This window comes from Nelusetta ayraudi, unplaced genomic scaffold, assembly GCF_046127955.1.
Source record: "Nelusetta ayraudi isolate G7.1 ecotype Tasmania unplaced genomic scaffold, CSIRO-AGI_Nayr_v1 ptg000002l, whole genome shotgun sequence".
NCBI lineage: Eukaryota > Metazoa > Chordata > Actinopteri > Tetraodontiformes > Monacanthidae > Nelusetta > Nelusetta ayraudi.
In genome coordinates, this window is record NW_027466052.1 from 381485 (window position 1) to 407586 (window position 26102).

General features: G+C 47.0%; 3 protein-coding genes across 3 annotated transcripts; 2 read left to right on the top strand and 1 right to left on the bottom strand.

Moving 5' to 3' along the window:
- Window positions 1-609: 609 nt before the first annotated feature.
- pdpr (pyruvate dehydrogenase phosphatase regulatory subunit) lies at window positions 610-11295 on the top strand. The gene is made up of 18 exons (XM_076029977.1): window positions 610-763; window positions 1391-1667; window positions 1874-2007; window positions 2365-2446; window positions 2912-3075; window positions 3820-3941; window positions 4096-4213; window positions 4537-4686; window positions 5591-5783; window positions 5905-6029; window positions 6131-6286; window positions 6615-6748; window positions 7200-7348; window positions 7430-7542; window positions 8160-8254; window positions 8362-8451; window positions 8554-8736; window positions 9564-11295. Exons 2-18 carry the CDS (start codon window positions 1402-1404, stop codon window positions 9969-9971), a joined length of 2682 nt encoding a protein of 893 aa, XP_075886092.1. The 5' UTR covers window positions 610-763; window positions 1391-1401; the 3' UTR covers window positions 9972-11295.
- A 1193-nt stretch (window positions 11296-12488) lies between these two features.
- Window positions 12489-16926, bottom strand: mrps11 (mitochondrial ribosomal protein S11). Its single transcript, XM_076030488.1, has 6 exons — window positions 16765-16926; window positions 16488-16592; window positions 14990-15088; window positions 14568-14697; window positions 13369-13434; window positions 12489-13078 (listed from the first exon to the last, which is right to left on the bottom strand). The coding sequence occupies exons 1-6, from the start codon at window positions 16851-16853 to the stop codon at window positions 12971-12973; spliced, it is 597 nt and encodes a 198-aa protein (XP_075886603.1). The 5' UTR covers window positions 16854-16926; the 3' UTR covers window positions 12489-12970.
- Window positions 16927-17431: 505 nt separating this feature from the next.
- On the top strand, window positions 17432-24781 carry mrpl46 (mitochondrial ribosomal protein L46). The gene is made up of 4 exons (XM_076030213.1): window positions 17432-17717; window positions 18075-18276; window positions 18632-18802; window positions 24393-24781. Exons 1-4 carry the CDS (start codon window positions 17460-17462, stop codon window positions 24653-24655), a joined length of 894 nt encoding a protein of 297 aa, XP_075886328.1. The 5' UTR covers window positions 17432-17459; the 3' UTR covers window positions 24656-24781.
- The last annotated feature ends 1321 nt before the right edge of the window (window positions 24782-26102 follow it).

The following is a 26102-nucleotide window of genomic DNA, read 5'->3' on the forward strand; positions in this document are numbered from 1 at the left end:
AGGCTAAAAAAAAAAAAAAGTTTTTTCATCGATCTAATTCATTTGTGAACTATTTGTAGACTGTTTTGAATATGCATTAAGGGTGATATATTACAAAAGATCCACATTCTTTACGATTTGTATTCAGGCATTACTGTAGTTGACGTTTCAAGTCAACAGTCTCGCGCGAGTGAGACACAAGCACAAACTGTCCTCTAGCGCCATTTAGCGGTCAAATGACGAACACAGAGAAACGCTGGTGACGGCGACCAACTCTCGTCGACGTTTCAGCAGTAGCTTTTCATATTAAAATACAGGCATTGCATTCGTGCACAGTTTTTCTCTCCATAAAAGAAAATTGGTTGCGCGAGATTGTACATGTACTGTTACTTATTAATCACAAGGAACACTTGATAAATAATTAAAACCCATTACTATATACAATGCCATACCGTATGCTATATAATCGATTACGTGAATAGTAGAACAGTTTCAGAATTCCGTAGTACAAAGTCAGTGTGATCTATGTTCTGTGACGGCATACACAGCGGCATTGTCTGAGACTGGATATTTTTTTTTATTATTATTTTGTTCGTGTAGTTACCCGTGCAACGTACATACGACCTTTTTATTTTGGAGGTACACGACGGAAATCACCGATGTTACTGAAGCGAGTCTGACGTACCTGGTGTATCCAAACAAATCTTTCTGTCACATCACCCCGGGTCACTGAAATCCACTTGTATCCTAAAAGGAATTAAAACTCTTGAACGTGGATAAGTTGGTGAGTATTGAACAACTGTAAAAAAAAAAAATAAGCACCAGGGTAAAAATCCCACTGCGAATGACTATTGCGCTCGGGAAGTTGCTCAATAATAAGTGTTAGCCAGCTCTTCAATAGCACAAGCTAAGTAAGCTAGCTGTCGGTGGTGCCAGGGACGCTGACTTCGCCCCAGGGGGTCAGAAATAGGTCAACTAACTTTTTCAAACTTAAAAAAAAAACAAAAAACAGCCCGACAAAGGGGGTGCGCCCCAAGTTGTGACTCTTCTGGCTTGAGAACGAAGACGGAGATACAAAATAAGTGTGTGCTAAAGCTAGCTGTTGAGCTCAAACAGAAGCGGCACCTTAAGGTAAAGCTTATGTTTGACACTTTTTAAATGACAGCCGTAGGACTCGTGCTATTGCGTCATTTGCAACTGATGACCACTGCTTTTAAAGGCGTTGAACACAATTGTACAAACTATACAACGTAGCGTAATGACATAGCCTGAGCCATTGGAAGGAACAGAGAGAAGAATATCACCAACGCGTTTTTAAGCTGCCATTAATGACGGCAGTAATCGTGACCTCTGCTCAAAGCTCGTCTCGCGTCCCAACTGGGGCTTGATTTGTGTGTTTGTGTTTTTGCAGAGAGCACAGCTATGTGCAGCTGTGTGCGGAGCTCAAGGGCTCTGTCCCCTGTCCTGCTCCCCAGGCTGCTACTGCTCCCCCACACGGGCTACAAGTTGGCCGGCAGGGGCTTCTGGACCTCCCCGCACTGCCTGGCCGTCAGCGGAGACTCTCAGCTCCCTCCGCTGCCCAGTCAGGCCCGTGTGGTGATCTGTGGAGGGGGGATTGTAGGGACGTCAGTCGCCTACCACCTGGCCAAGCTGGGATGGACTGATATAGTGCTGCTGGAGCAGGGCAGGTGAGCTGAGGGTCTCGGCATACTTAAAATTGCTTTACGTGTTTGAATGTGGTGTGTTGTGGGTTGCAGACTGGTTCAGTCAGTTGTGGGAAGGAGGCTGAATTCCTTCTAGATCTTAACTTTGGGCTTTGCTACTCTGGTGAAGGGTCTTGTAAAGGGGAGAAGACAGAAGAGAATTGTTATTCACGCTGTTTCTCTGTTGGCAGACTTGGTGCAGGAACAACCAGAATGTGTGCAGGCATTGTTAGCGTGGCAAAGCCTATTTCCATTGAGTGTCAAATGGCAAACTACTCCAATAACCTTTACCAGCAGCTGGAAGAAGAGAGTGGAGTCAAAACAGGTCGGCTAAAACCTTTTGCTTCCCTTTTGATACCATAACTTTGTGTGCATAACTTTGGTAATAATAAAAGTGATGATTAACATATTTTTTTAAATGACAATTTCTGCCTCTAAAGAAAATAGCTTCATCCCCCCCACCACTTCTACCTGCTAATGCACCTTTCTATTATTATTATTATCATTATTATTATTATTTGAACTGCCTTCTGAAGAGATATATTGTGCTTGTATTTGAAAATGTGTTTTTCTCACAGTCACGCAGCTGAAAGAGGTGGCAGGTTCAATGCAGGAAACAGGTAGTGTGAGAACTGCTTTAATACGATGTTGAAGATTGTCTTTGTTTCTTTATTTTCTTCAGGATATGTACAGACCGGGTCCCTGTGTTTGGCCCAAAATCAGGATCGCTTTATCTCTTTAAAGCGCCTGGCATCCCGATTAAAGTAAGTCTCACGGTGTTCAGCAGAGGCCTCTTCCAAAGGATCCTTTCCTTTTACTTCTGGGAAGGGGGCGGCTGTGCACACATGGACGTCTGGTTGTTGTTGTTTTGTTTTACTGCTTTATAAAACTGCTCCTTTTTGAATCGGAAATATTCTTCAAGGGCCGCCATGGTTAAGGTCAAAACATAAATGTTATGGCTTGTGTTTGCAAAACTCTGCAGGCTATAATGCCAGCATATCAGGTATACGTTCCTTTACCTTCCCAAGCCTTGTCTGCTCTGCACTTTTATTTGCATTTTGAGAAAATCATATCATTGTGTCAACGCTTATTTCAAATCACCCACCTTTAACTGACTTACATGTCTCACGTCATCCAAAAACAAAGACACGTTCTTTTCATATTGCTTTAGCACATGAAACGAAACAATACAACCAAACAACAGCGTGTTTTTACTTTTTTAACTTCAGGGTTATGGGGATCAGCTGCAACATCATCAAGCCAAAAGACGTGGCCAAACTCCACCCACTTATCAACATTCATGACCTGGTGGGGGCGCTGCACCTGCCAGGAGACGCAGTAATGTCTCCACCTGACGTTAACCACGCCCTTGCAGTGGCTGCCGCTGGGAAAGGTAACGTACGCACAGTGTTCATTTTGACAGCAAAATTTGATTTAGTTTTAGTCAAGGTTGTTTGACTAAAATCTAATTTAGTTTTAATCATAATTTCATCATTTAAATTGTTCTAGTTTTAGTTGACGGAATGTAATCATTTTAGTCGACTGAAATTACTGTAGATTTAATTGTTTCGCGCCACAGTTTTTACAAAGTGTTTTATTTTCTTTCATATCAAATGTGAAGTGCGTCCAAATGTCCTGTCGCCTCCTCCTCCTTGGTGTTGACATTTGGTTTCAAACTAATGTGTACCAGATAATCTGTGTATACGTACTACATACACTTCCTGACCACGTTGCTCTGATTGGTTTTCTTCCCAACTCTTCAAGCCACTTTCTAAATCGTCATTACCCTCCACAAACGAAATGGAGCTGATTGCATCTCGTCTCTGGCAGACATTTTAGTCTCGTTTTTATTCGTTGACGAAAATGTCAATACGCCTCGTCATTGTGTTAGTCCTTGTGAATGAATTTTTATTTAGTTATTGTCTCGTTTTAGTCAGAAAAAGAAGGTTGTTGACGGAAATATTTTGTCAACAGAATTAACACTGCGTACGCAAAGGTGGTGATGGGAAATGGAATTATTCACCAGATTAAGTCATTTCTTCCATTAGATGGTAACACAGCATTTGTGTTCTGCCGTTTGCTTTGTTTCCAGTTGTGTTTGACTGTCTTTTATTGTTATTTATTTATTTATTTCTAGGAGTTCAGATCCTTGACCGGACCACAGTCCAGCAGGTCTTAGTCGAGAAGGGTCAAGTGACGGCAGTGGAGACGGACCGTGGCTCCATTGAGTGTGAATACTTTGTCAACTGTGCTGGACAGGTAAAGAATGTCACTGCAAGAGAAGAATAACAAAATAACCAAAATATGAAAGCTGTGTGAATAAAATCTAAATTCAGTGGAGCACATTTTCAGGAGGTGATTGGGCTGAAATGAATGAAATAGCTAATCAGATGTTTTGTCTTGTCACTCACAGTGGGGTTACGAGCTGGGCCAGGCCAGCGAGATGAAAGTTTCTATTCCCCTGCACGGCTGCGAACACTTTTACCTCCTCACCAAACCGCTTCAGAAGCCGCTATCACCCAACACACCAGGTCAGGCACTTGAAACACAGGGCAATTAACGTCGTCTTGCAGTGGGTTGGGGAGCACAGCTGCTGCAAATCAATCTCGCTGTAGCGAGGTCCTGGAAGACGTTGCATCTCACTGCCAGTCTCCTCAGATGACACAGTGAAATAATCAAATAGCCTTTGTGATATCTGCTACTGTCATGGTTCCATTTGTAAATGCTTACTTATTTATCTCAGGTGCACCTCTATTCAGCTATAAAGCTTCTCTCTCCAAAGTCAGTGACCTGCTTATTGAAGTCCCCACTAACACAAAGGAGGAGACCTAACGAGATGCTCTCTCATCCTCAGTTGTGCTCGACATGGACGGCAGAATATATGCACGGCCGTGGCAGGGAGGCCTTCTGTCCGGGGGCTTCGAGAAGAATCCCAAACCCATATTCACTGAGGGCCGGAACCAGCTGGAGATCCAGAACATGCAGGAAGACTGGGACCACTTTGGTAATGGATGGAGAGTTCAAAACTTTTATTCCATGACTATCAAACAGTGCCTGATACATTTGTTTGTTTTTTCTTTAGCTTTTTCTTTTGGCCAACCATTTATAGCAAAGGAAGATCGGTTAGAAGCAGGGTGAAGTCGTGAATTATAATCTGTTCAAATGTGGGGGAAAAATAACAGAAACCTCCATGAGTGGTTGCAGGAATTAGCTGAGGTCGCCTGAGCTGTGCGAGAAACCTATTTTTACGAGCGCAGGTACATTTCTGTCATGCCGCTAATCCAGCCATGCGAGTTCACTCCTGACACACTCGGTCACAAACACACAGGCCTGCGCTGACCTTGGCCTTTGCAGTAATCTGAGATTCCTCCCGCACTGCCACCAGTTGTCATAAAGTCAGCCATATATTGGATGGCAGCCTTGAACTGCAGCAACATAGAGTCAAACTAATCACCAAGAAGGCTACCCCACTGCTCCAGCAATAGTAATTAAACACACAATGATTGACATAATTGTTTAGTAATGCAATATCATAAAAGGCAGTGTGTCATCTGGCATTCTGTTTAGAAATAGCATCTTTAGTTAAACTGTAAATGTTATAGGAAATATTTCTACTTTTAACACTAAAATAAACAAAACGTTTGAAATGTTTTTTGTCTTTGTTTTCTTAGATATTAAACTAGCAAACATGACTGTTGAATTATAAATCATTGTAAACTAGACAGGTGTCGACAGTGGCAATAAATAGTTCAGACTTAAAAATGGATTTACTCTAAGAAGTTGGTTTGTTTTAGGTACTCAGTCAGGTGAGACAACTTCTCTTTTATTTTAATGTATAATTCAGTTTCCTCCCTCGTTCGTGGCCCCAAGCGCCTCGTCCCAGCAAACACACTGCCCTCTCCCTTCAGAACCAATGCTGAACGCCCTGCTTAGGAGAATGCCTAGTCTGGAGTCAGCAGAGATCCATCAGCTGGTCAATTGTCCGGAGTCCTTCACCCCCGACATGCGCTGCCTGATGGGCGAGACTCCGGGCGTCGCCGGCTACTACGTGCTGGCCGGGATGAACTCATCTGGCCTGGCGTTTGCAGGAGGTGCTGGCAAGTGAGTGTGGGAGTACCGGAGTGCTTCTCCTGGGGTGGAGCTCTTTGACATGTGCATGGCATGCACGTTAGGTGTGATTGCGAGTGGAGTAAAAGTGGCCTTTTGCCGTGTTGCTGTGCAGGTACCTGGCAGAGTGGATGTCCTACGGCTACCCCACCGCCAACGTGTGGCCGTTGGATATCAAACGCTTCGGCAACCTGCAGAGCAGTCGAACCTTCCTGCGACACAGAGTCATGGAAGTCGTGCGTGAGTAGAGAGGAGGAGAAAATAATTATTAATGAATTGTTTTTAGTTGGTTTGATTATTGTTTTGTTCATTCGCTTGCTCGTTTGTTTTTTTTTGCGCAGCTTTGCTGTACGAGCTAAAGGTTCCCCGCTGGGACTTCCAGACTGGCCGTCAGCTGCGCACCAGCCCCCTGTACGACCGACTTGACACGCAAGGAGCTCGCTGGATGGAGAAGCACGGTTTCGAGAGGACAAAATACTTTGTTCCTCCGGTGAAAGGTACAGCCGCTGACCAGCAACGCAGCTCGTCTGCAGGGGTGGGTGGGTGGGGTGGGGGGGGGGTTCAGTGGGGCTACTGATAATAACCTGCAGCTGGAAATTGGTCACAAAAATCCAGTTTTTCAAACCTCATCAGTGACCAGAACCTGTTGCTAAACGAATCAGTTTCACAGTTAGATGTTTTCTGCTGCCATCACTCCAGTCATCACTGGAATTTTAGCTGCGTTTATTTTTTTTTACAACTAAGGAAATAACAACAGAACTAGAAAACATGGCCTTCCCAGCTGCCAAAGACAGAAGAAAAATAACTTTTTGTGGCTGTTTGCAGATCTGCTGTCCCTGGACCAGAGCAAGACCTTCTACAAGCCTGACTGGTTTGATATTGTTGGGGAAGAGGTCAAATGCTGCAAAGAGGCCGTCTGCGTCATCGACATGTCCTCCTTCACCAAGTTTGAAGTGACTGTAAGTCCAACAGCCATTTGAAACCACTGTTGCTTGTTATCTGTTGCAGAGTTTGAAAAGGGTTTTTAAATTGCACTCTCGCATACAAAAAAACAAACAAATACAGCATAAATTTATTTCAAATAACTTCTAAAGAATAATATGTACGGCCAAACAGGTTCAGTCTTGTGTCTTTTCTGGACATCTCCACCCACACAGTGTCCCATCTCTTAAGAAACAGACTGCAAGATTCACCCGAGCCAATTTACCTGCACAAGAAATTGTTCTAGTCAACAAGGTGGTTTGTCTGACACACTGGTCTTTGAAACGAGACGAGGTTTCATTCTTCCAAATGTTTTGTGCTTTTCTTGGAGGTTCTAATTGATGGTTGCTTATTTCTTGACTTTACTTTGCCCGATGCATGATGAATGCTCAGAGCTTTGAAACCCCTCATTCCTTCCTGCTCTGCCAGTCAACTGGGGACCAAGCCCTGGAGCTGCTGCAGCACCTCTGTGCCAATGACCTGGACGTCCCGGTCGGTCATATCGTTCACACCGGGATGCTGAATGCAAAGGGGGGGTACGAGAATGACTGCAGCGTCGTGCGCCTCAGCAAGAACAGGTCGGTGACTCCGCCCCCCACGGACACGCGCCCCAATGCGAGTGTAGAAAACAAACTCAAAGACTCTTCCTCTCTGCACAGCTTCTTCATCGTCTCGCCGACGGACCAGCAGGTCCATTGTTGGCACTGGATCAAGAAACACATGCCCAGTGACCCACAGCTCCACCTAGAGGATGTTAGCTGGAAGTACACTGGTAAGAGCGGGTGGCTGTCTGTCACAAACCCAGATGTTTTGGAGAAGAGAGCACCAAGACAATTAATCTCTGAATCATGAGTGCATTATTGTCGCTAGTTATCTGAAAAGACTGGCAATTTCATTTGTATCTGTGTAATTAGTCTGTAACTGTCAGCATGTTTTTCACAATTCACTTTTTACAAAAGTAACCAACCAAGGCTCTTCTTAGCCACAGATTTGTGTGATGTTTGTCACACATCAATAACCACATTTTAGTTGGCAATGATGTTAAGGCAAAGGGTTTAATGCAGGGGTGACCTTTGATGGCACTGAGAGCTACTTCATGGGTCCTGAGCCGTATGAAGGGCTACCAGTTTGCTAGATTCTCCTGAAATAACAAGGAGTATCTATGTGAAGACACTTATCAAGCTCATGAGTTCTCAATAATTATCAAAAACGACTTCACAAGGTTGGATAAAATTGAGTTTTAGACACAGCTCAACGAGCTGTGCAATTTTTCGAACGGGTCTGCGGGCTCCTTATGAGGGCTCCTGCTGTTGAGTTTCAGAATAAATAAATAAATAAATAAATAAACAACCATAGATGAATTTTGTCTGTAAAATCCTGTCTCCGTAGCCTTGAATCTGATTGGACCTCGAGCGATGGACGTCCTGGCTGAACTTTCGTACGTTTCCATGACGCCCGACCACTTCCCCTCCATGTTCTGTAAGGTAAGGAGTCCAGATCGATCGGAACGGCAGTGCTCGCTGTCCGCTGCTAAAGTCAAACTGGCCTGACATTGTCACCATGTGTGTGTTTGTGTGCTGTGGCTTCCCAGGAGATGAGTGTTGGCTATGCCAACGGGATCAGAGTGATGAGCATGACTCACACGGGGGAACCAGGATTCATGCTCTACATCCCTATAGAGGTGAGCTTGCGCCTCGAAACGGGGAACCGTGATGCTGCTTAGAGACGGCGTTCACGACGACGCGCTGCATCTGATGGCGGCTTCCCCCTTTGCTCTCCGCAGTACGCCCTGCACGTGTACAACGAGGTGATGTCGGTGGGCCAGAAGTACGGCGTTCGCAACGCCGGCTACTACGCGCTGCGCAGCCTCCGCATCGAGAAGTTCTTTGCCTTCTGGGGCCAGGACCTGGATTCGTTCACCACGCCGCTGGAATGTGGACGAGAGTTCAGAGTGAAGTTTGACAAGGTCTGCTGGTGCTGCTGCGTCTCCGTCCAGCCGTGAAATATTAACGTCTTGCTGCTCGCTACGAGGAAGACTTTGTTCAATAGTAGATTTCCAGGAGATGTTCTTAAAGCGAGATGCATTGAAAGGGAAGGTTTACCCAAAATTGAATTTGAAAATTGAAATTTTCTAGGAACCACCAGGCCTGTGGAGGCCAAGGTGTCATTATTGATTTTAATTCTATTAAATCTTTCTGGAAGTTTCACAGAGGAAAGGAAAGTGTTTGCCACAAGGTCCGTTTGGCTCTTTGCTGCACGTCTTTGTTTGTTTGAATCTCGCGCTGATCTTTCCAACCTTCAGTCTGGGGATGTTCACAATTAATGGATTATCGATTTACTGTCGATTAAGAATTTAATCGATTAAATTAAATTAGTCGCAAAATTGAAAGTGAAATGAATTGAACATTTTTTTTAAAGTTTTATATTTATTGATTTGGTTTTTAAAGCGTGGTGTATACCTGTATACTTTGGACAAGTTCCTTTTAAACAACTGGAATGTGACCCATTAGAAGTCAAGAAGTCAGAGGATAAATGTTGAGGGTGTTTTTTCTGTTCTCTCATGTAAAAAGTGTCCACAGTGGACCCTCAACAGTATTTAAGGGTTCAGTAATGCGTTCCTGACACATTTTTCACTGTGAAATTTAGTTTGCCAGGGAAAATCGCCGCTTTTCAACTAATGGTTAATCGATCGAGAAGCTCAATGAATTAATCGATAATTTGCATCCCTACTTCAGTCAAATGTTTTGACAATTTCCCATTTTCACCCCCCACCCCCTTCCGTCCTCCACCCAGGACATGGACTTCCTGGGCCGCGAGGCCCTGCTGCAGCAGCGCCACAACGGGGTCTTCCGGCGCTTCGTCATGCTGGTCCTGGAGGACCACGACACGGAGCTGGACCTGTGGCCCTGGTGGGGCGAGCCCATCTACTGCAACGGGCGGCTTGCCGGCGCCACCACCAGCAGCGCCTACAGCTACACCCTGGAGCGCCACGTGTGCCTGGGCTACGTGTCGCCGCCGCCCGGCCCGGACGGGCTGCCCACGCCCGTCACGCCGGACTTCATCAACCGCGGCGACTACGAGGTGGACATCGCGGGCCAGCGCTACCCGGCCAAGGCCAAACTCTACCCCTTCAGCTCCCTCTTCACCCAGCAAAAGCGCCGCAAGGAAGACATGGAGCTGAGCAACCTGCAGGGGAAGTAGAGCAGAGTCCCTGTGTGGCTCCACCCTCCCCCCCTCCCACCACCGAAGTCACTCCTGCACTTCTTCTCCTCCTCCTCCTCCTCCTCCAGTGCCAACCCCCCGTCCCTTTTTCTCACCCCTTAATCTGAGGGCCTGTATGCGCAATCACTCCTCCTCTCCGCGTGCATCTCCCTCGGCCAACGTGCAATATGCTGGGGCGGCCGCACCCCCGCCCGCCCGCCCTCCCACCCACCCACGCCTCCTGTGGCCCCCCCCGACATCCCGCCGTCCTCCTTGACGCCCAGACTCCAGGTCCACGCAAGCCCAGAAGGCTGCCCGCACCTGAGACAACCTGCGTTTAAGTGCCTTTGTGAAGGCAGACATCCTCAACCAGGCGTCACACACACACAATCTCTCTTTTTGTTGACTTTAACTTTCCTAAAAAGGGATTTCGTCCGGCAATCTTCTCCACATACGCACACACACACACACACACATATGTATATATGTGTATATATATACACACGTTTATATATATATAGTATATACATATATATGATGTTTATTGATATATTATATATATACATGTATATATGTATATGTATAGCTATATATGTGTGTATATATATCTATATTTCTATATCTACATATATATGTACATACATATATAGATATAAGTATGTGTATATATGTATAGATACATACACACACATATCGCATACATATTTGATGCCGATGAGCTTTTGCCTGTGGTCAGATTGCAAAATTAGAAATTTGCTGCCGTGAAGAGTTTTGAGTGGCATCGTTTAGAGCCTCCTCCTCCTCTTCGTCATCCTCCCAGACGAAGGGACGTCGCCGTCACAACATCCATATCACCTGCACTCAGCCGCTACCTTGTCCCCCCACCCCCGGCCGTCAGTTAGGTCACAGGATAAAGGACAATCTGACCTTTTCATCGCACTTTGTTGTCGTTGTCTTGTCGCATCACCCACGTTTGGGCACTGAAGTTGTGTCTTTAATTCTGCTGATGCCGGGCGGCAGAAGCTTCGGTCTCGCCTCAATTCGTCCCACTGTCCCATGTGACAGAAAGTAACTTCAAGGATCCTGGTGCACGAGGGTGAGTGACGCACTTGACTCAAAGCCCTGGGCTCTGGTGGGGAGCATTTGGTTGAATGTAAGGAGTCACTGCTGGAGGAGCTACATGCAAGCATGGCCCCGACTGCAGCTCTGTGCTGGGCAAATATCTTTGCCCCGACTGCCGAGTGAGCGTCTGGTCTCCCCTCGTCACCAGCCTCTCCACCAAACCCTTTGCACGAAGCGTTGGCAGATGGTACGTCAAACAGAAAACACTTTACTCGCGGTACTCAAAAGTGCCAAAGAAGAAAAACTCTAATAAAAGTAAACTCAGCAGCAAAGTCTTGAAGCAGATGCTGCTTCACACTCTTCGTCTGTTGTTTAGCAGTATTTAGCAGGCCGCCCTCTCATCCACCATTTCTTTATGACGCAGCTCTACACTTGGAGGCACTGCAGTGGAAAAGGTGAGACACTGAGTTTGATTTGAATTGTCTTGTAACAGTTACTGGGTCGGCTAAGGCAAGTTCCTCTTCCACACAGAGGAAGTTGCGTTCGGATAAAAGACACAAATTCAACGTTCAACGTGCTGCCGTTTATATTGTTTAAAAAAAACTGTTTCTGCTCTAAAGTGTTTTATTTTATTTTCTAGTTTGTTTTTTGTGTCTGCAAGTACCTTCTCTCCAAGCAGTGGATCAGATTGAGTATCATTAGTTTGTCTCGTTCGAAGGCCGGCTGGGTACAGATTTATATCTCAAAAGAGGAAGAAAAAGGAAACCAGAGGAAGAAAAAAAAAACTCCTCACTAAAACGATGTCTTGTTTCTGAAACCAAACGGGGGACAAATTGTTATTAAAGAGGAATGAGGAGATCATATCCAGGGGTGCAGAGAGGACGTTTGGACTTTATAAAGGGCTAATTTCCTCTTCTGTTTCTCTTTTTGCATTCGCTCGTTATATTTTGAATCTTTGCATCCATTTGGCGACACTACTGACCTGATGCACGCTGACTCAGTTCGTGTTGCGGCAGAAACTCAGCTTCACTCGTTAAGCCGCGGGCAGGTCTCGAATTGCTGAGAGGACGGCGGGCCGGGCCGTCGTCCTGCGCACAGTCCAGCCTGGCTCTTGTGCGACGCACACGCGCGCGGCGCCTGTACAATTCTCAATGGAAGCGCGTTTGAGTTTGAGCACCTTTAGTGTCGGTTTGGTTGCGCAGCACCTGGAAATGTTCTTTTAATGCAATATGTGGGACGGGAAGAGTTTCCTGAGGATTGTGTCAAGGGTTTGCGACACGTGAAGTTGTGTTAAAAAAGTGATGTACCGATGTTACGCATTTGGGAAAAATGTTTGACACTCCTCAGCACTGCGGAAGAGTTTGCTCCACGTCTGTCTCCATTTTAAAATGCACTTCGACTTGACGTGTCTGTCAAGCAGCTTTCTTTTTCTTTTTCTTTTTTTTTTTTTACCCCCTTCAGAGCTTTACAATACACTTATTTATATCCTGTTGAAACGGAGCAGATGTCCGGCTGTCTAATGTGCTGAAACATAAAGAGAACTTTGTTCGTACGTGCTCGGCTCGGCTCTGTTTGTTTGGTCTTATTCGCGACGCCTGCGCCGCGGCGGAACCCGGGCGGAAAGCGCAGCTGGCTTCCGAAGGTCAGAAAAACCCCAAACCGGCAGGGGGGTAAAAAAAAAAAAAAAAAAAAAAATCGTGCGCGACCGCACAACCTTGTGTCGTTCCTGCTCCCGGCATCGGGCCGCTTAATGAACACGCTGGGGCGCCTGCGGCGAGATGAAGGATTTAATACACCGGGCACCTGTTCCCCCGCTCGTTATTAACAACCCGCGCTGTTAATTTCACAAATGAACAGTTGTCACGTCGGCTTCCGGCAAAGAGACAAACAAAACACTTTATTAGCGCGTCGACGCAGCTGCGGCGGGAGGGGCCGCCTCACGTCCTCCTGGCTTTGCGGGGGCGGCACCCGTTGTGCGGCACGGGGGTGTCGTCGGTGATGGACACCACCTCCAGGCCTCCCATCGTCAGGCCTTTGATGGCAGACTGCACGACAAGACAGGGGAGAGCACGTTCATCAAATCTGCACACAGAAGCCAGAACCTCGCCCAATGACGCCGATTCTTAATGTTCTTGATGCAGGATTCTTAGTTGTCAATTTAACTGAAAGCAAACGGGGGGGAAAGCCAGCTAAAAGTAACAGTGAAGCATTCAGGCTTTGTGAGATTATTTAAAAATAAAAAAAAAAACTTCACTGACAAAACAACATAACATTGATCAGTTTGCTGTATTACACTGGACCACATTGTGATCACAAATGCGACCCATTTGCTCACCTGACGTCCAGGGCCGAGCCCTTTGACGACGACGCGGACAAACGTTACCCCCTTAGCTTTGGCCTTCTGCAAACAAGGAGTGGACATCAAGACATTTACAAAGTGCACTCGCAGAAGCAACTTCCCTCTGAAGCTTCCCTACATCCCAGCCTCAGCCTTTTTTTTTTTTTTTTTTGTTCAACACTCCAGTCACGCAAAACACCTTCAGCTCTGATTGCCTCTTTTTAATTACCTCTTTCTGACATCAACTTGGGATTGGCTTAAGTGAGAAAATTGGATTTGTGGTTAATGAAAATAATTAAAGCAGCAGTCAGACTTTCACGTTCGGCCAAAGAAAGTGGAAGCAGAACAGAACAACTTGGCACGGTGGCCTGTGATTACTTTTTATCAGATTTTCAGGCTTGCATTCATTAAAAAAAAAGAGAAAAAATGTCCTCAGAGTGTGTATGGTGGCCTTCACCCGGCCTTGGTTAGCGCGCAGCCTTCAGCCATCAAATTAGATTTAGCTTAAAGAAACACTTAACACAAACAGCTTTTCTCGCAATCTTTTGGAGGCTACATCTTTGCAACAATGTTTAATTAAAGCAGTAGCAGACAGTAAAAAGGAAGAAAAAAAAAAGTTTTAAATTACGTGCACTTATTTGGACACATTTAGTTTCAACAATATTCCCCTTTTGTCATGAGTGGTCATGAGGTTCTGATGCTGTGCCTGCTAAGCTTCAGGAAGAAAAATAAAACATCTTTGGCACTTTTTTGCCACAAAGTTCAGTTTGTTATCTCAAAACAAGGACCCTGGCGTTTCACCTTGGGAGCCATCGAAATCGGTGTTTCTCAACTGGTGCGTCGCGGCCCACTTGGATTGGGTCGCGGCTTTGTGGGCATAATTATGGAGAGAAAGCGTTGGCCATTTATTTGGCAGGACACACAACTCAGTCAATTCAATCATTTCTTTACTTGGCAGGATAGAAATTTGAGTGCAGTGGAGTGAATCTGGGCCGTGACTTCATGACAAGGAAAATAAAAGTGGGTCCTGAGACTCCACCAGTTGAGAACCACTGGTCTAAATGAAGGCATGCTATCCTTTTTCCAGAGTTATTTTTTCCTTTGAGAAGCTTCACGTCGTTCCTTCAGACTGACAGGTTCTGTGAGCGCCACACTGAGCCTGCTCCCTCCAACTCTGAACCCGAGTGGACACTTACTGCAGCCGCCGAGATCCCTGCTGTCTGAGCGGCGACGGGAGTCGACTTCTTGATGTTCTTGAAGCCTTCTGTCCCGCACGACGTCCGGACCATCGACTGTCCCACGCTGTCTGTCAGCTGGATGTGTGTGCTGGGGACAGGAGAGGTTCACCTGATTGACTCACTAAAATGTTTTGCACAGCTGTTGGATCGTAAGAAATTGCTCTGTCCATTTTCAGACTAATGTGCTGATTAATGAGACCTAAATTCATTTTAGTCTTTACTTTCAAAACGGTTTATTCAGACTGATTTGTCACAGATTTTCTCAGTAATAAAGTTTGTGGTTTTGAATAAGTATTCTTTCTTTCATCACCTGGACAAGCAGGTGTCAGTCTTGCCATCACATTAGGACTATAGGTGTTAATAACAAGCACAGTACTTACTTATTATATGTGGCTTTAATGTGAGCAATTGGTAACTCTTCAAACTTCTTTCCTTCCCATCTCAGTGGAGTGTCCTGACCGGGCAGCGGAGGGAAATGACTGTTGGGGGGGGGGGGGGTGTCAATAACGACAATCGTGTTAGCGCACAGAAGGAGCACAACTCAGAACCCAACCGGGGGGGAAGGCTGAGTCGCGCTGTCTACACTTTAAAATTGAGTGCGCGTCTAAAACACCTCTTACGGTAACGCAAAATCAAAGTGTTTTCTCCAAATTCCACCAGATTCTTGTTCTACATGTCCTCAACTACCGCCGTGGTGATTGTCAACTGGATTCACTGGACCATTTTGGAGTAATCTGTGGCTGAAGTTAAACACCGCGTACAGTACAAAACACACACACACACACACACACACACACACACACACACACACACGAGATTATCCAAAAATGGTACAGCGAAACAAGTTGAAAATCACCACAGAGGCAGTTGGGGACATGTAGAACAAGAAACTGGTGGAATTTGTAGAAAACAATTTGATTTTGTTTTTTAATTAATATTTGAATTTGCCCATCAAAGAAGGTTTCGCACTGTATGCTGTGTATAGCATCAGACTATCCCAAAATGGTACAGTGAAAGAAACTTATTGATTCAACACACTGGAGTCAATTAGGAGTAGATTTAAGACTTTCCTTTTTCTTAAAGCTTATAGTTAGATTCCATCCACTGTCAGTTAAGCTGCTGTAGGCTTACGCCGTGGAGGGAGATCTTTTGCTCCCGTTACAGGGATCATTGCTCTGTGCAGGCGGAGCTTCTATCGCTCCTGGGGCTCTTGGTGTCATCGCTTCGTCCCACCACCACGCTGAGGACCTGGACTTGTTCTATCGGCAGATTGTTCATCGAGCTAGGCTCTTGCCTTCCGAAGCATGGACATTTACATTCCACGTGGACAGCAGCCTTGAATTTATTTTTCCATTTTTTTGTGTGTATATCCATTTTGTGAATGCCTGGTTGGTGTTTCTGTTTTTCCACTCTGTCCTGTCTGCCACCCTGGCTCACTGTGCTCCTTTCTCTCTTTCTCTGTCTCTCCTCTATTTTTGTATTTCACCCCAACTACTCATAGGCAGATGATCGCCCTCTGGAGTCTGGTTCTGCCCTAGGTTTCTTCCCACAGGGGAGTTTTTCCCAGCCACTGTCGCATCTTGCTTGCTCCGGGGGCCCGGTTGGTTCTCTCTGATTGTATAAAGCGCTTTAAGACGCCTTTGGTTGTGATTTAGCGCTGTACAAGCGCTGTTTTATTATTATTATTATTATTATTATTATTATTATTATTATTATTATTATTATTATTTATTCAAGAGTTTACGAGGTGTACCTGAATGCACCACGCTTTACCGTACGAAGCGGTTTAGACGCACACACGATTGTGAAGCGTAGATAGCGCGACTGAGCTTGTGTACGGCAATATATTTACCGTACACGCTTGTAGCGAGCACTGACCTGAAGTCTTTGCTGCTTTCTTCGGATACCGTGGTGGATTCTGCGGTGTCCTGAAGCCTGACAGCACTGCGACACAGCGATCTCTGCAACCCATTGACTCCACATCTGTGTAAACATACAATGCCATGAGCGTCATGTAATCTAATTCTAATGTGTAGGTAGCCTATGGGGAACTATTTTTTTTTCCTCCCCCATCACCCCGGGTGTCTTAGCAATGACTCCCAACACTGAGCAGGCAGCGAACAAGAATGGTGAACAGTACCCGTTAAACACTTACATGGCGTTGCCGTTTAAATTTGATGGCGCAGTCAGCTGGCGACAGGTTTTAGTTAAAGAACTAAGCAATAGACAGTTAAATTTAAACATATTTAATGCGTCAAAACAGCTAATCCTCTGTCAGATAGCTAGCACACAAGACCAACGTGACATTGAAACTACGCTGAATGTACCATTGTTTCTATTTTTGAGGGGGGTGGTATATTTTACATATATTATTGTGAAATTATTATTAAGGGCAATTTCGCAAATTAAATGCATTATGATGTAATTTAAAGACTATAGATATTAATGAACAAGTTTGGTGGAACAATCTCTGATGCAAACGTTTGTTTTTGTTCAAAAATGAACATGTCTCCCCCCTCTTCTTCGTTCTTAATCAACTATTCCGGATATTGCACAGGATTGTGGGTAGAACTGTATTGTGCTGCCTTAACGTGTTTCGCAAATTCACGTAAATACGATTTGCATTATTTAACGTCCGCTTTAATTCTTGAAATTACAATTCACTTGAATCACATTAAGATGAATATAAATAAAACGGAGTTCTCCATTTGTTTTGAATTTGATTTAGCCATTTCCGGCAATGAAATTATGTGTTAAAAAAAACAAAAAAAAAAACACACTTGCTCACGGAGTGAGTCGCAAGCAGAATTACGTTTTCTTTCGGATGTACATTGAAGGCAGCAAGAGAAGATGGCGGCGCCCTGTGGGAGGATGGCGAGTCGGTCCTTCTTGACGTTCCTGTCAACCTTTACGAAAACACCGGCAAGGCACAAACAATGCCGGTTTTTAAACACGACTCTTTGCCGGGCGAGTTCAAGGACTCAAGCTGTGACGGAAAGAGATGATTCACCGTGGACTTTAATGGCGGCGGTGTGCCTGCAGAGGCTGCCGGTCATTTCAGCAGACTGCACCGCGATAGAAGCGGAGTTCAAACAAATGTTGGGCAAAGTGAGTTTGTTCGCCTTTAAGACTGCATTCATGAATAACGCGGGTTCTCTATTCTATCTTCATAGCGTGTCACTGTCTGGTAGCGTTTAGTTTCTCCCCCCACCCCTTAAACTTTGCACAAAAAGCCCTCTTAAAGTTGTTGAACTACTGTATGAATTATTGCATATGAAAGAATGTAGCACTGTTCTGCTCATCTGAAATAAGGCAAATCAAGCAAGTGCACAAGTCTAGCAGTTTCTTTGCACCCTTTTCTTTTTATCATTGAGGCGCACATATTTACCCTCCATTGTTGAAAATGGTTGAACTGCACCACAACAACCAGCAGATAACACGTACAGTTATTATGCTTCGTTGCAGATGGAGCTGGAGAAGAGCCTACTGTCGGACCACGAGCTGCAGCTGCTGGAGGATGCTGAGAGAATGAGTCGCAAACAGGGCGATGACTACGACTCGGACGAAGAGGACAGCCACAGGGGTCAGGAGATCGTGCTGGCTCAGGACCTGGAAGACTCCTGGGAGCAGAAACTGAAGACCTTTGAGATGGCACCCCGAGTCAGATGTGAGTATTGGGAAGTCAAAAAAGGCAACTTGGTCGAGATAACGAGATAAGTTGAACGCCTCTCATGGAACTGATAAAATGGTTCTGCCTTTCTCCTCTCCCCAACCCTAAATCAAGTCAAGTGAACCGTTTAACTGGGTTTGGATTGTAAAGGGATCCAATGTAACCTCCCTGGAATGTATAGTTTGACATTTGGAGGCTCTGTTTGTGCTGTTTGGACTTCCGTTTTGCATTTTATTTTGCGTGACATTTCCACAGTTTGTGTGTGTTTATCTCAAAAACAGACAGAAAAAAAATAAAAGGTTCACGAAAGCAGACCTGGCAGGCGGCTGACCCTCTCTTGTCTCTTGCTTAGCTGAAGTAGATAAGGACGTGACTTCGGTGGAGCGCTGCATGGCCGACTCGCTGATCCTCCTGGCTGAGCAGCAGGTCGGAGACGAGAAGCTGTGGCTGCTGCCTCAGACTCAGTGGCAGGAGGGAGAAACGCTGCGGCAGACGGCCGAGAGAGCCCTCGCTTCCTTGCCAGGTAACCCCAGTCAATTCACAATTTAATTGATTAAGTTAAATTAGTGGCAATTAGTTGAACATTTTTTACACGTGTAGTTAATATCAGTATGACAGTGTAGTGGCAGGAAAGAGCAATTCACCTGTAGATACTTGGATGGTGATAATATACCGAGAACAAGGTACTTTTGAACAAAAAAGAAAAAAGAAAAAGGTGAAATGTGACCCATTAGAAGTCAGAGGATAAATGTTCAGGGTGTTTGTTGCTGTTCTCTTATGTGAAAATGGGTCACAGTGGACCCTCAGCATTAAGGGTTAAATAATGTCCTCCTTACACATTGTGAAATTTAGGTTCTCAGGATAAATCGCTGCTTATCAATTAATGGTTAATTGATCCATTCGGTCAACCAGCTAACGATTAATCAATGAATCAATCATTTTCATCCCTAATTGGCACAACACACAAATGAATCGTTTCTCTTTTTTTCTACTGCATTTTACGTTTAAGCAAAGATTGACTGTCAAACACACGCAAAAAATATGTATGTAATACAATCAGCCAGTGCCATCAGTGAATGTCCTATTGGTTAAAAGGCCAGTGTCGGTGTTATGTGAAAATTCACTTCACTTAAATTTCCCAACAATAACCTTTAGTTTGAAACCACCTGCACACTTGTTTTTTATTGAAGGTCCAACTAAATCCAGCGTTTCCGCAGGAGGCTGCAAACAGAGGCGCTAAAAATGTAGGACCTTTAAATTCAGCTCAGTATTCATCTGCCACATGTCAACATTTTATTTTCATTTAATTTTTATTGTGTGACGTGATTGCGCACAACAGTTGTGTGATTAAATGAGTCAAGGCAGCTGACAGTTGACACCGCGCTGGTCTGGTGTGAGTGCGGAGCCCCAGTGTAGAAGCGTGTGACTCCACTGGTGTGAGTGCGGAGCCCCAGTGTAGAAGCGTGTGACTCCACTGGTGTGAGTGCGGAGCCCCAGTGTAGAAGCGTGTGACTCCACTGGTGTGAGTGCGGAGCCCCAGTGTAGAAGCGTGTGACTCCACTGGTGTGAGTGCGGAGCCCCAGTGTAGAAGCGTGTGACTCCACTGGTGTGAGTGCGGAGCCTCAGTGTAGAAGCGTGTGGCTCCACTGGTGTGAGTGCGGAGCCTCAGTGTAGAAGCGTGTGACTCCACTGGTGTGAGTGCGGAGCCTCAGTGTAGAAGCGTGTGACTCCACTGGTGTGAGTGCGGAGCCCCAGTGTAGAAGCGCGTGGCTCCACTGGTGTGAGTGCGGAGCCCCAGTGTAGAAGCGTGTGGCTCCACTGGTGTGAGTGCGGAGCCCCAGTGTAGAAGCGTGTGACTCCACTGGTGTGTGTGCGGAGCCCCAGTGTAGAAGCGTGTGGCTCCACTGGTGTGAGTGCGGAGCCCCAGTGTAGAAGCGTGTGGCTCCACTGGTGTGAGTGCGGAGCCCCAGTGTAGAAGCGCGTGGCTCCACTGGTGTGAGTGCGGAGCCTCAGTGTAGAAGCGTGTGGCTCCACTGGTGTGAGTGCGGAGCCCCAGTGTAGAAGCGTGTGACTCCACTGGTGTGAGTGCGGAGCCTCAGTGTAGAAGCGTGTGGCTCCACTGGTGTGAGTGCGGAGCCCCAGTGTAGAAGCGCGTGGCTCCACTGGTGTGAGTGCGGAGCCCCAGTGTAGAAGCGTGTGACTCCACTGGTGTGAGTGCGGAGCCTCAGTGTAGAAGCGTGTGGCTCCACTGGTGTGAGTGCGGAGCCCCAGTGTAGAAGTGTGTGACTCCACTGGTGTGAGTGCGGAGCCTCAGTGTAGAAGTGTGTGACTCCACTGGTGTGAGTGCGGAGCCCCAGTGTAGAAGTGTGTGACTCCACTGGTGTGAGTGCGGAGCCTCAGTGTAGAAGCGTGTGGCTCCACTGGTGTGAGTGCGGAGCCCCAGTGTAGAAGCGTGTGACTCCACTGGTGTGAGTGCGGAGCCCCAGTGTAGAAGCGTGTGGCTCCACTGGTGTGAGTGCGGAGCCTCAGTGTAGAAGCGTGTGACTCCACTGGTGTGAGTGCGGAGCCCCAGTGTAGAAGCGTGTGGCTCCACTGGTGTGAGTGCGGAGCCTCAGTGTAGAAGCGCGTGGCTCCACTGGTGTGAGTGCGGAGCCCCAGTGTAGAAGCGTGTGACTCCACTGGTGTGAGTGCGGAGCCCCAGTGTAGAAGTGTGTGGCTCCACTGGTGTGAGTGCGGAGCCTCAGTGTAGAAGCGTGTGGCTCCACTGGTGTGAGTGCGGAGCCCCAGTGTAGAAGTGTGTGACTCCACTGGTGTGAGTGCGGAGCCTCAGTGTAGAAGCGTGTGGCTCCACTGGTGTGAGTGCGGAGCCCCAGTGTAGAAGCGTGTGACTCCACTGGTGTGAGTGCGGAGCCCCAGTGTAGAAGCGTGTGGCTCCACTGGTGTGAGTGCGGAGCCCCAGTGTAGAAGCGTGTGACTCCACTGGTGTGAGTGCGGAGCCCCAGTGTAGAAGCGTGTGGCTTCACTGGTGTGAGTGCGGAGCCCCAGTGTAGAAGCGTGTGGCTTCACTGGTGTGTGTGTGGAGCCCCAGTGTAGAAGCGTGTGGCTCCACTGGTGTGAGTGCGGAGCCTCAGTGTAGAAGCGTGTGACTCCACTGGTGTGAGTGCGGAGCCTCAGTGTAGAAGCGTGTGGCTTCACTGGTGTGAGTGCGGAGCCTCAGTGTAGAAGCGTGTGACTCCACTGGTGTGAGTGCGGAGCCTCAGTGTAGAAGCGTGTGACTCCACTGGTGTGAGTGCGGAGCCCCAGTGTAGAAGCGTGTGACTTCACTGGTGTGAGTGCGGAGCCCCAGTGTAGAAGCGTGTGGCTCCACTGGTGTGAGTGCGGAGCCCCAGTGTAGAAGCGTGTGACTTCACTGGTGTGAGTGCGGAGCCTCAGTGTAGAAGCGTGTGACTCCACTGGTGTGAGTGCGGAGCCCCAGTGTAGGAGCGCGTGGCTCCACTGGTGTGAGTGCGGAGCCCCAGTGTCGAAGCGTGTGACTCCACTGGTGTGAGTGCGGAGTCCCAGTGTAGAAGTGTGTGACTCCACTGGTGTGAGTGCGGGAGCCCCAGTGTAGAAGCGTGTGGCTCCACTGGTGTGAGCGCGGAGCCCCAGTGTCGAAGCGTGTGACTCCACTGGTGTGAGTGCGGAGTCCCAGTGTAGAAGTGTGTGACTCCACTGGTGTGAGTGCGGAGCCTCAGTGTAGAAGCGTGTGGCTCCACTGGTGTGAGTGCGGAGCCCCAGTGTAGAAGTGTGTGACTCCACTGGTGTGAGTGCGGAGCCTCAGTGTAGAAGCGTGTGGCTCCACTGGTGTGAGTGCGGAGCCCCAGTGTAGAAGCGTGTGGCTCCACTGGTGTGAGTGCGGAGCCCCAGTGTAGAAGCGTGTGGCTCCACTGGTGTGAGTGCGGAGCCCCAGTGTAGAAGCGTGTGACTCCACTGGTGTGTGTGTGCGGAGCCTCAGTGTGGAAGCGTGTGGCTTCACTGGTGTGTGACTCCGCTCTCCAGCGCCGCCTCGTCTCCTCCGTCAGCTGCTGTTTTCTGTCTTTCCCGTGCTGGGGAGTTTTTTGCAGTTACTCCATTAGTTCCACTGTTACCTGGTGATAGCGACCGTGGAGATAAACATCTTCCTGTTGGCTTCTGCCGCGCCTGACACGCTTCCCTTGGGCTGTAAATCGAACCTCTTTTTTTGTTTTGTTTTTTTAACGCAACTTGCAACACGGCGGAAGCATGAAGAATATAGTGACAGCGATGCCGAAATAAGTACGTTAATGTCACCAGTCTAAGTAAATACATATCATTTTATACTAGCTGGTGATGCAAAACTGTAATAAATATTTAGTAACAATTCAAAATTTCTCTTTTTTTAAAAAAAAGTTTTTATGGCCCCTCTGGATAAATCATATTTCATGCAATGAGCTTGTTCACTTATTGAGCAGATTTTCCTGTCAAAGGCCTTGTCACTCAATGAGGCACACAGCACCCCCTGCTGGAGGGGTTGAACAACTGCAGAGCTCTTATTTGCTTATTTGTTTGGTGTAATAAAATGTGTGCTATTAACAGTATAGTGTCCCCTGGCATTAATCGGGGAATGAATGAAGAATCAGTTTAATGTGCTGCTGACTCAGCAGCGGTGCTCCTGTTAATCTCATGTAAATCTCACCAGTTTGAATCCCGTCGTGTCCTGTAATTTCTTCTTTAAATACATCTGATGCGGGCTTGGCATCTCCTGACACCCTGCATATGTGGTTGGATGTTGGTGAGATTGTTGCAGTTTTCACCAACATCACCAACACATGCGTGTAAAAATGTCTGTTAACGTCTCACAGAAGCATTAAAGTAGGGCAAAAAAAAAAAAAAAGAGAAAAGAGTTGTAGCTGTCCGTAGCCATTAGCTGTCCAATAGCTTGTAGCCATTAGCTGTCCACAGATGTAGACAGCTAATGGGAATGTTTCTGTTTCTACGAAGAAATATTCTTATAATAATGTTCAGTTTAAGCCACTTTGAAAGCCTTGCCTTCAACGAGTGAGTATTTTACACCCGAGGACTGTAGGAGGATGTGTGCAAGTTATTTACATGCTGCGTGTTATATTCTGAATAAAATTCAGAGTATTGATTGCATAAAAAGATATATAAGCTGATGGTATCATTGTCAGCGAGGATCATTCGCTGCATATTCTGTCCCCCCTTTTTTTTTTTTTTCATTTTCTTTTGCTGCAATGACCCACTTTTTATCCCAGACATCATTTAATTTTAATGCATCCATATCTGAAATAGAAGTTTTGCTCCTTCCCTCCATATTAACGCCATAATTAATAACGGCGAGAAGTCGTCGGCTCGGCTGCTGCAGTCGGCGCTTCGGCTCACTGGCACGCCGTAATCAGCCAATGACGGGGCTGGAAGTTTGCGGTCAGAGCTGAATAAACATGGGGCACGACTACCCCCCCCACTGACCCTCCCTGCCAGATATGAAGCTCTCTCTCTCTCTCTCCCCCCCCCCCCTTTCAACCCTCTGCACATCTGATGGAAATGAAACCCCGCCGCCGACTGACTATGTTAAAGCGTCTCACCACGCTGCTCATGAACTATTAATGCGCCGGCTCCATCAATCACTCCCCATTAGGACTTTCCACTTGACATTAACGCGTGTCATTTGGCGGAGGGTTTTATTTAAAGTGTCTTACACGAGGCGATCCATTTTTAATATAGCCGGACTCCGTGGGAATTGAATTTCGAACACGACTGCGCGGCTGCTGCGTGCGAAGGCCAGACGAGGCGGGGTGGGGGTGTTTGTGTGTGTGTGTGTGTGTGTGTGTGTGTGTGTGTGTGTGTGTGTGTGTGTGTGTGTGTGTGTGTGTGTGTGTGTGTGTGTGTGTGTGTGTGTGGGGCGGGGGGGGCGCTCCTCAGCCGACACGAGACGGGATTAATTGAGGAAAGTGTTGTTGCCGCTGCCGCTGCTGCTGCTGACACAAGACACTGGATCGCCACACTTAATTATGCCAGCGCGCTGCCATGCCGCATTAAGTAAACATCTGCACCCGGCGTCACCTGAGTTGAATTAAGTGGCTGTCTCCTCCCTCCAGATGCTGCCGCCTTCAAGGCCACTTTCCTCGGCAACGCCCCCTGCGGAGTGTACAAGTACAAGCTGCCCAGAGCCGTTCGGACGGAGGGCTCGGCGGGGATGAAGGTGTTCTTCTTCAAAGCCGTCCTGGCGGAGCGCGGGGCCCCCGCGGCCGCCACAGCCGCCACCGGCGGCCCCTTCATGTGGCTGAAGAGGAGCGAGCTGGAGCGCCACCTGAAGCCGGCCTACATGAGGAAGGTGGAGCAGTTCTCCCTCGGACTGTGACGGCAGAGAGCAGGGACTCCAACCGAGCAGATGACGCTGTGTTTTTTTTTTTTCCCAATGTGACTCATCGCTCTGTCAACGTTCCGTGTGAATCTTGCGTATAAATAAATGTGTGCTCCTTCCCCCCACACCCCCACCGCCCCTGTTTGTCGTGGACTTTAAAGGATGAGTTTGCTGAAATTCAAAAAAAATTGCAGCCTCTCCACGCATAGAATTGAAGAAAGGAGACAATGTATTGCACTTGTTGGATGTAGTTGAATGGAAAAAAAAAAATGTTTTTCCAGTTAAGGAGCCAATGTGTGGTCTGAAATCAGGCCAGAGCAAAGAAAAAAAGGTATGAAGCAAAAGAGTCCACATAGCAAAAGCTTTTATGCAGTAATTATCCTGATATAGGTCAAGTTCAGAATTAAAAAAAAAATATTTAACCCTAAATTCTAAGACAGTTTTATCAAAAATCACTTTATTATGAGACTTCCTCTGTAAATAAAATAATAAAAAATGCACCACAGTGTCAAAATCATGCATTCTGACTTTTGAAGGGCACAATAGTTGTGCCAGAACAGAGGAATTTAGCACAAATTAGAGAATTTGAACAACCAATATAAAATTCAAAATTCAAAAGCAAAAAAAGTTCCCCAGATGAAAAGATGAAAACTTCCTAAAGTGACACATCGGTTGCGCTGCCAGGAGCCTCACTGTGCTTCGTTTGCTGAAGCTCTCTCTCGGCAAAGGAAACACCAAATCTTGTGCACACACAAAAGCCGCACTGTGTGATCCTGGCAGGCCTGCTGGAGGTGAGCCGCGCGGCTCCGGCAGCTGCTGCTGCGACGGGAGGTTCCCCTCATCTGACAAAAGATGGCAGTGTTTGCACACCGGCCACAGGGGGAAGCGCAGCGAGGAGAAGACGTGTAATTATGCCTGTGCGGTGACCTCAGAAGGGGGGGGGGGACTGCAGAGAGAGCTTTTTCTGCTCAGCCGGGCTTCGTCTCGCTCGCTCGGACCAAAGATATCCATCATCTCGTGCTTAACGCTTCCGTGGAATACCTGCGATTATTTGCCCTGGGTGAGAGCATTCTGATGTTCTCCACCCTCCACCCTCTGAGCCACCAGCCTCCAACGCGTGACTTTGGCATCAGAGTTTTGCCCTACACCCCCACCTTAAAAAAAAAAAAAAAACACAGCTCTGCTCTACATTGAAATGTAAAGTGTGGATCAGGTCAAGAGGACACGACCCCCATTCCTGCTTTTCCTTCTAAGAAGCACTTGCGGTTCCGGCTCTCCCGCTGCCCTCGGCCCACTCTGAGGTGCCTGATGTCAAATCAAGGTGTAATCACCGTCGCAGAGAGAGCTGCGGTCGCTTCTCTCAGAGACTCTGGGGAGTCTGGCGGGTAAGTGGCCGTGCCCGGCGCGGAGTGAAAGAGCCAAAAAGCACGGCTAGATGCGCCTC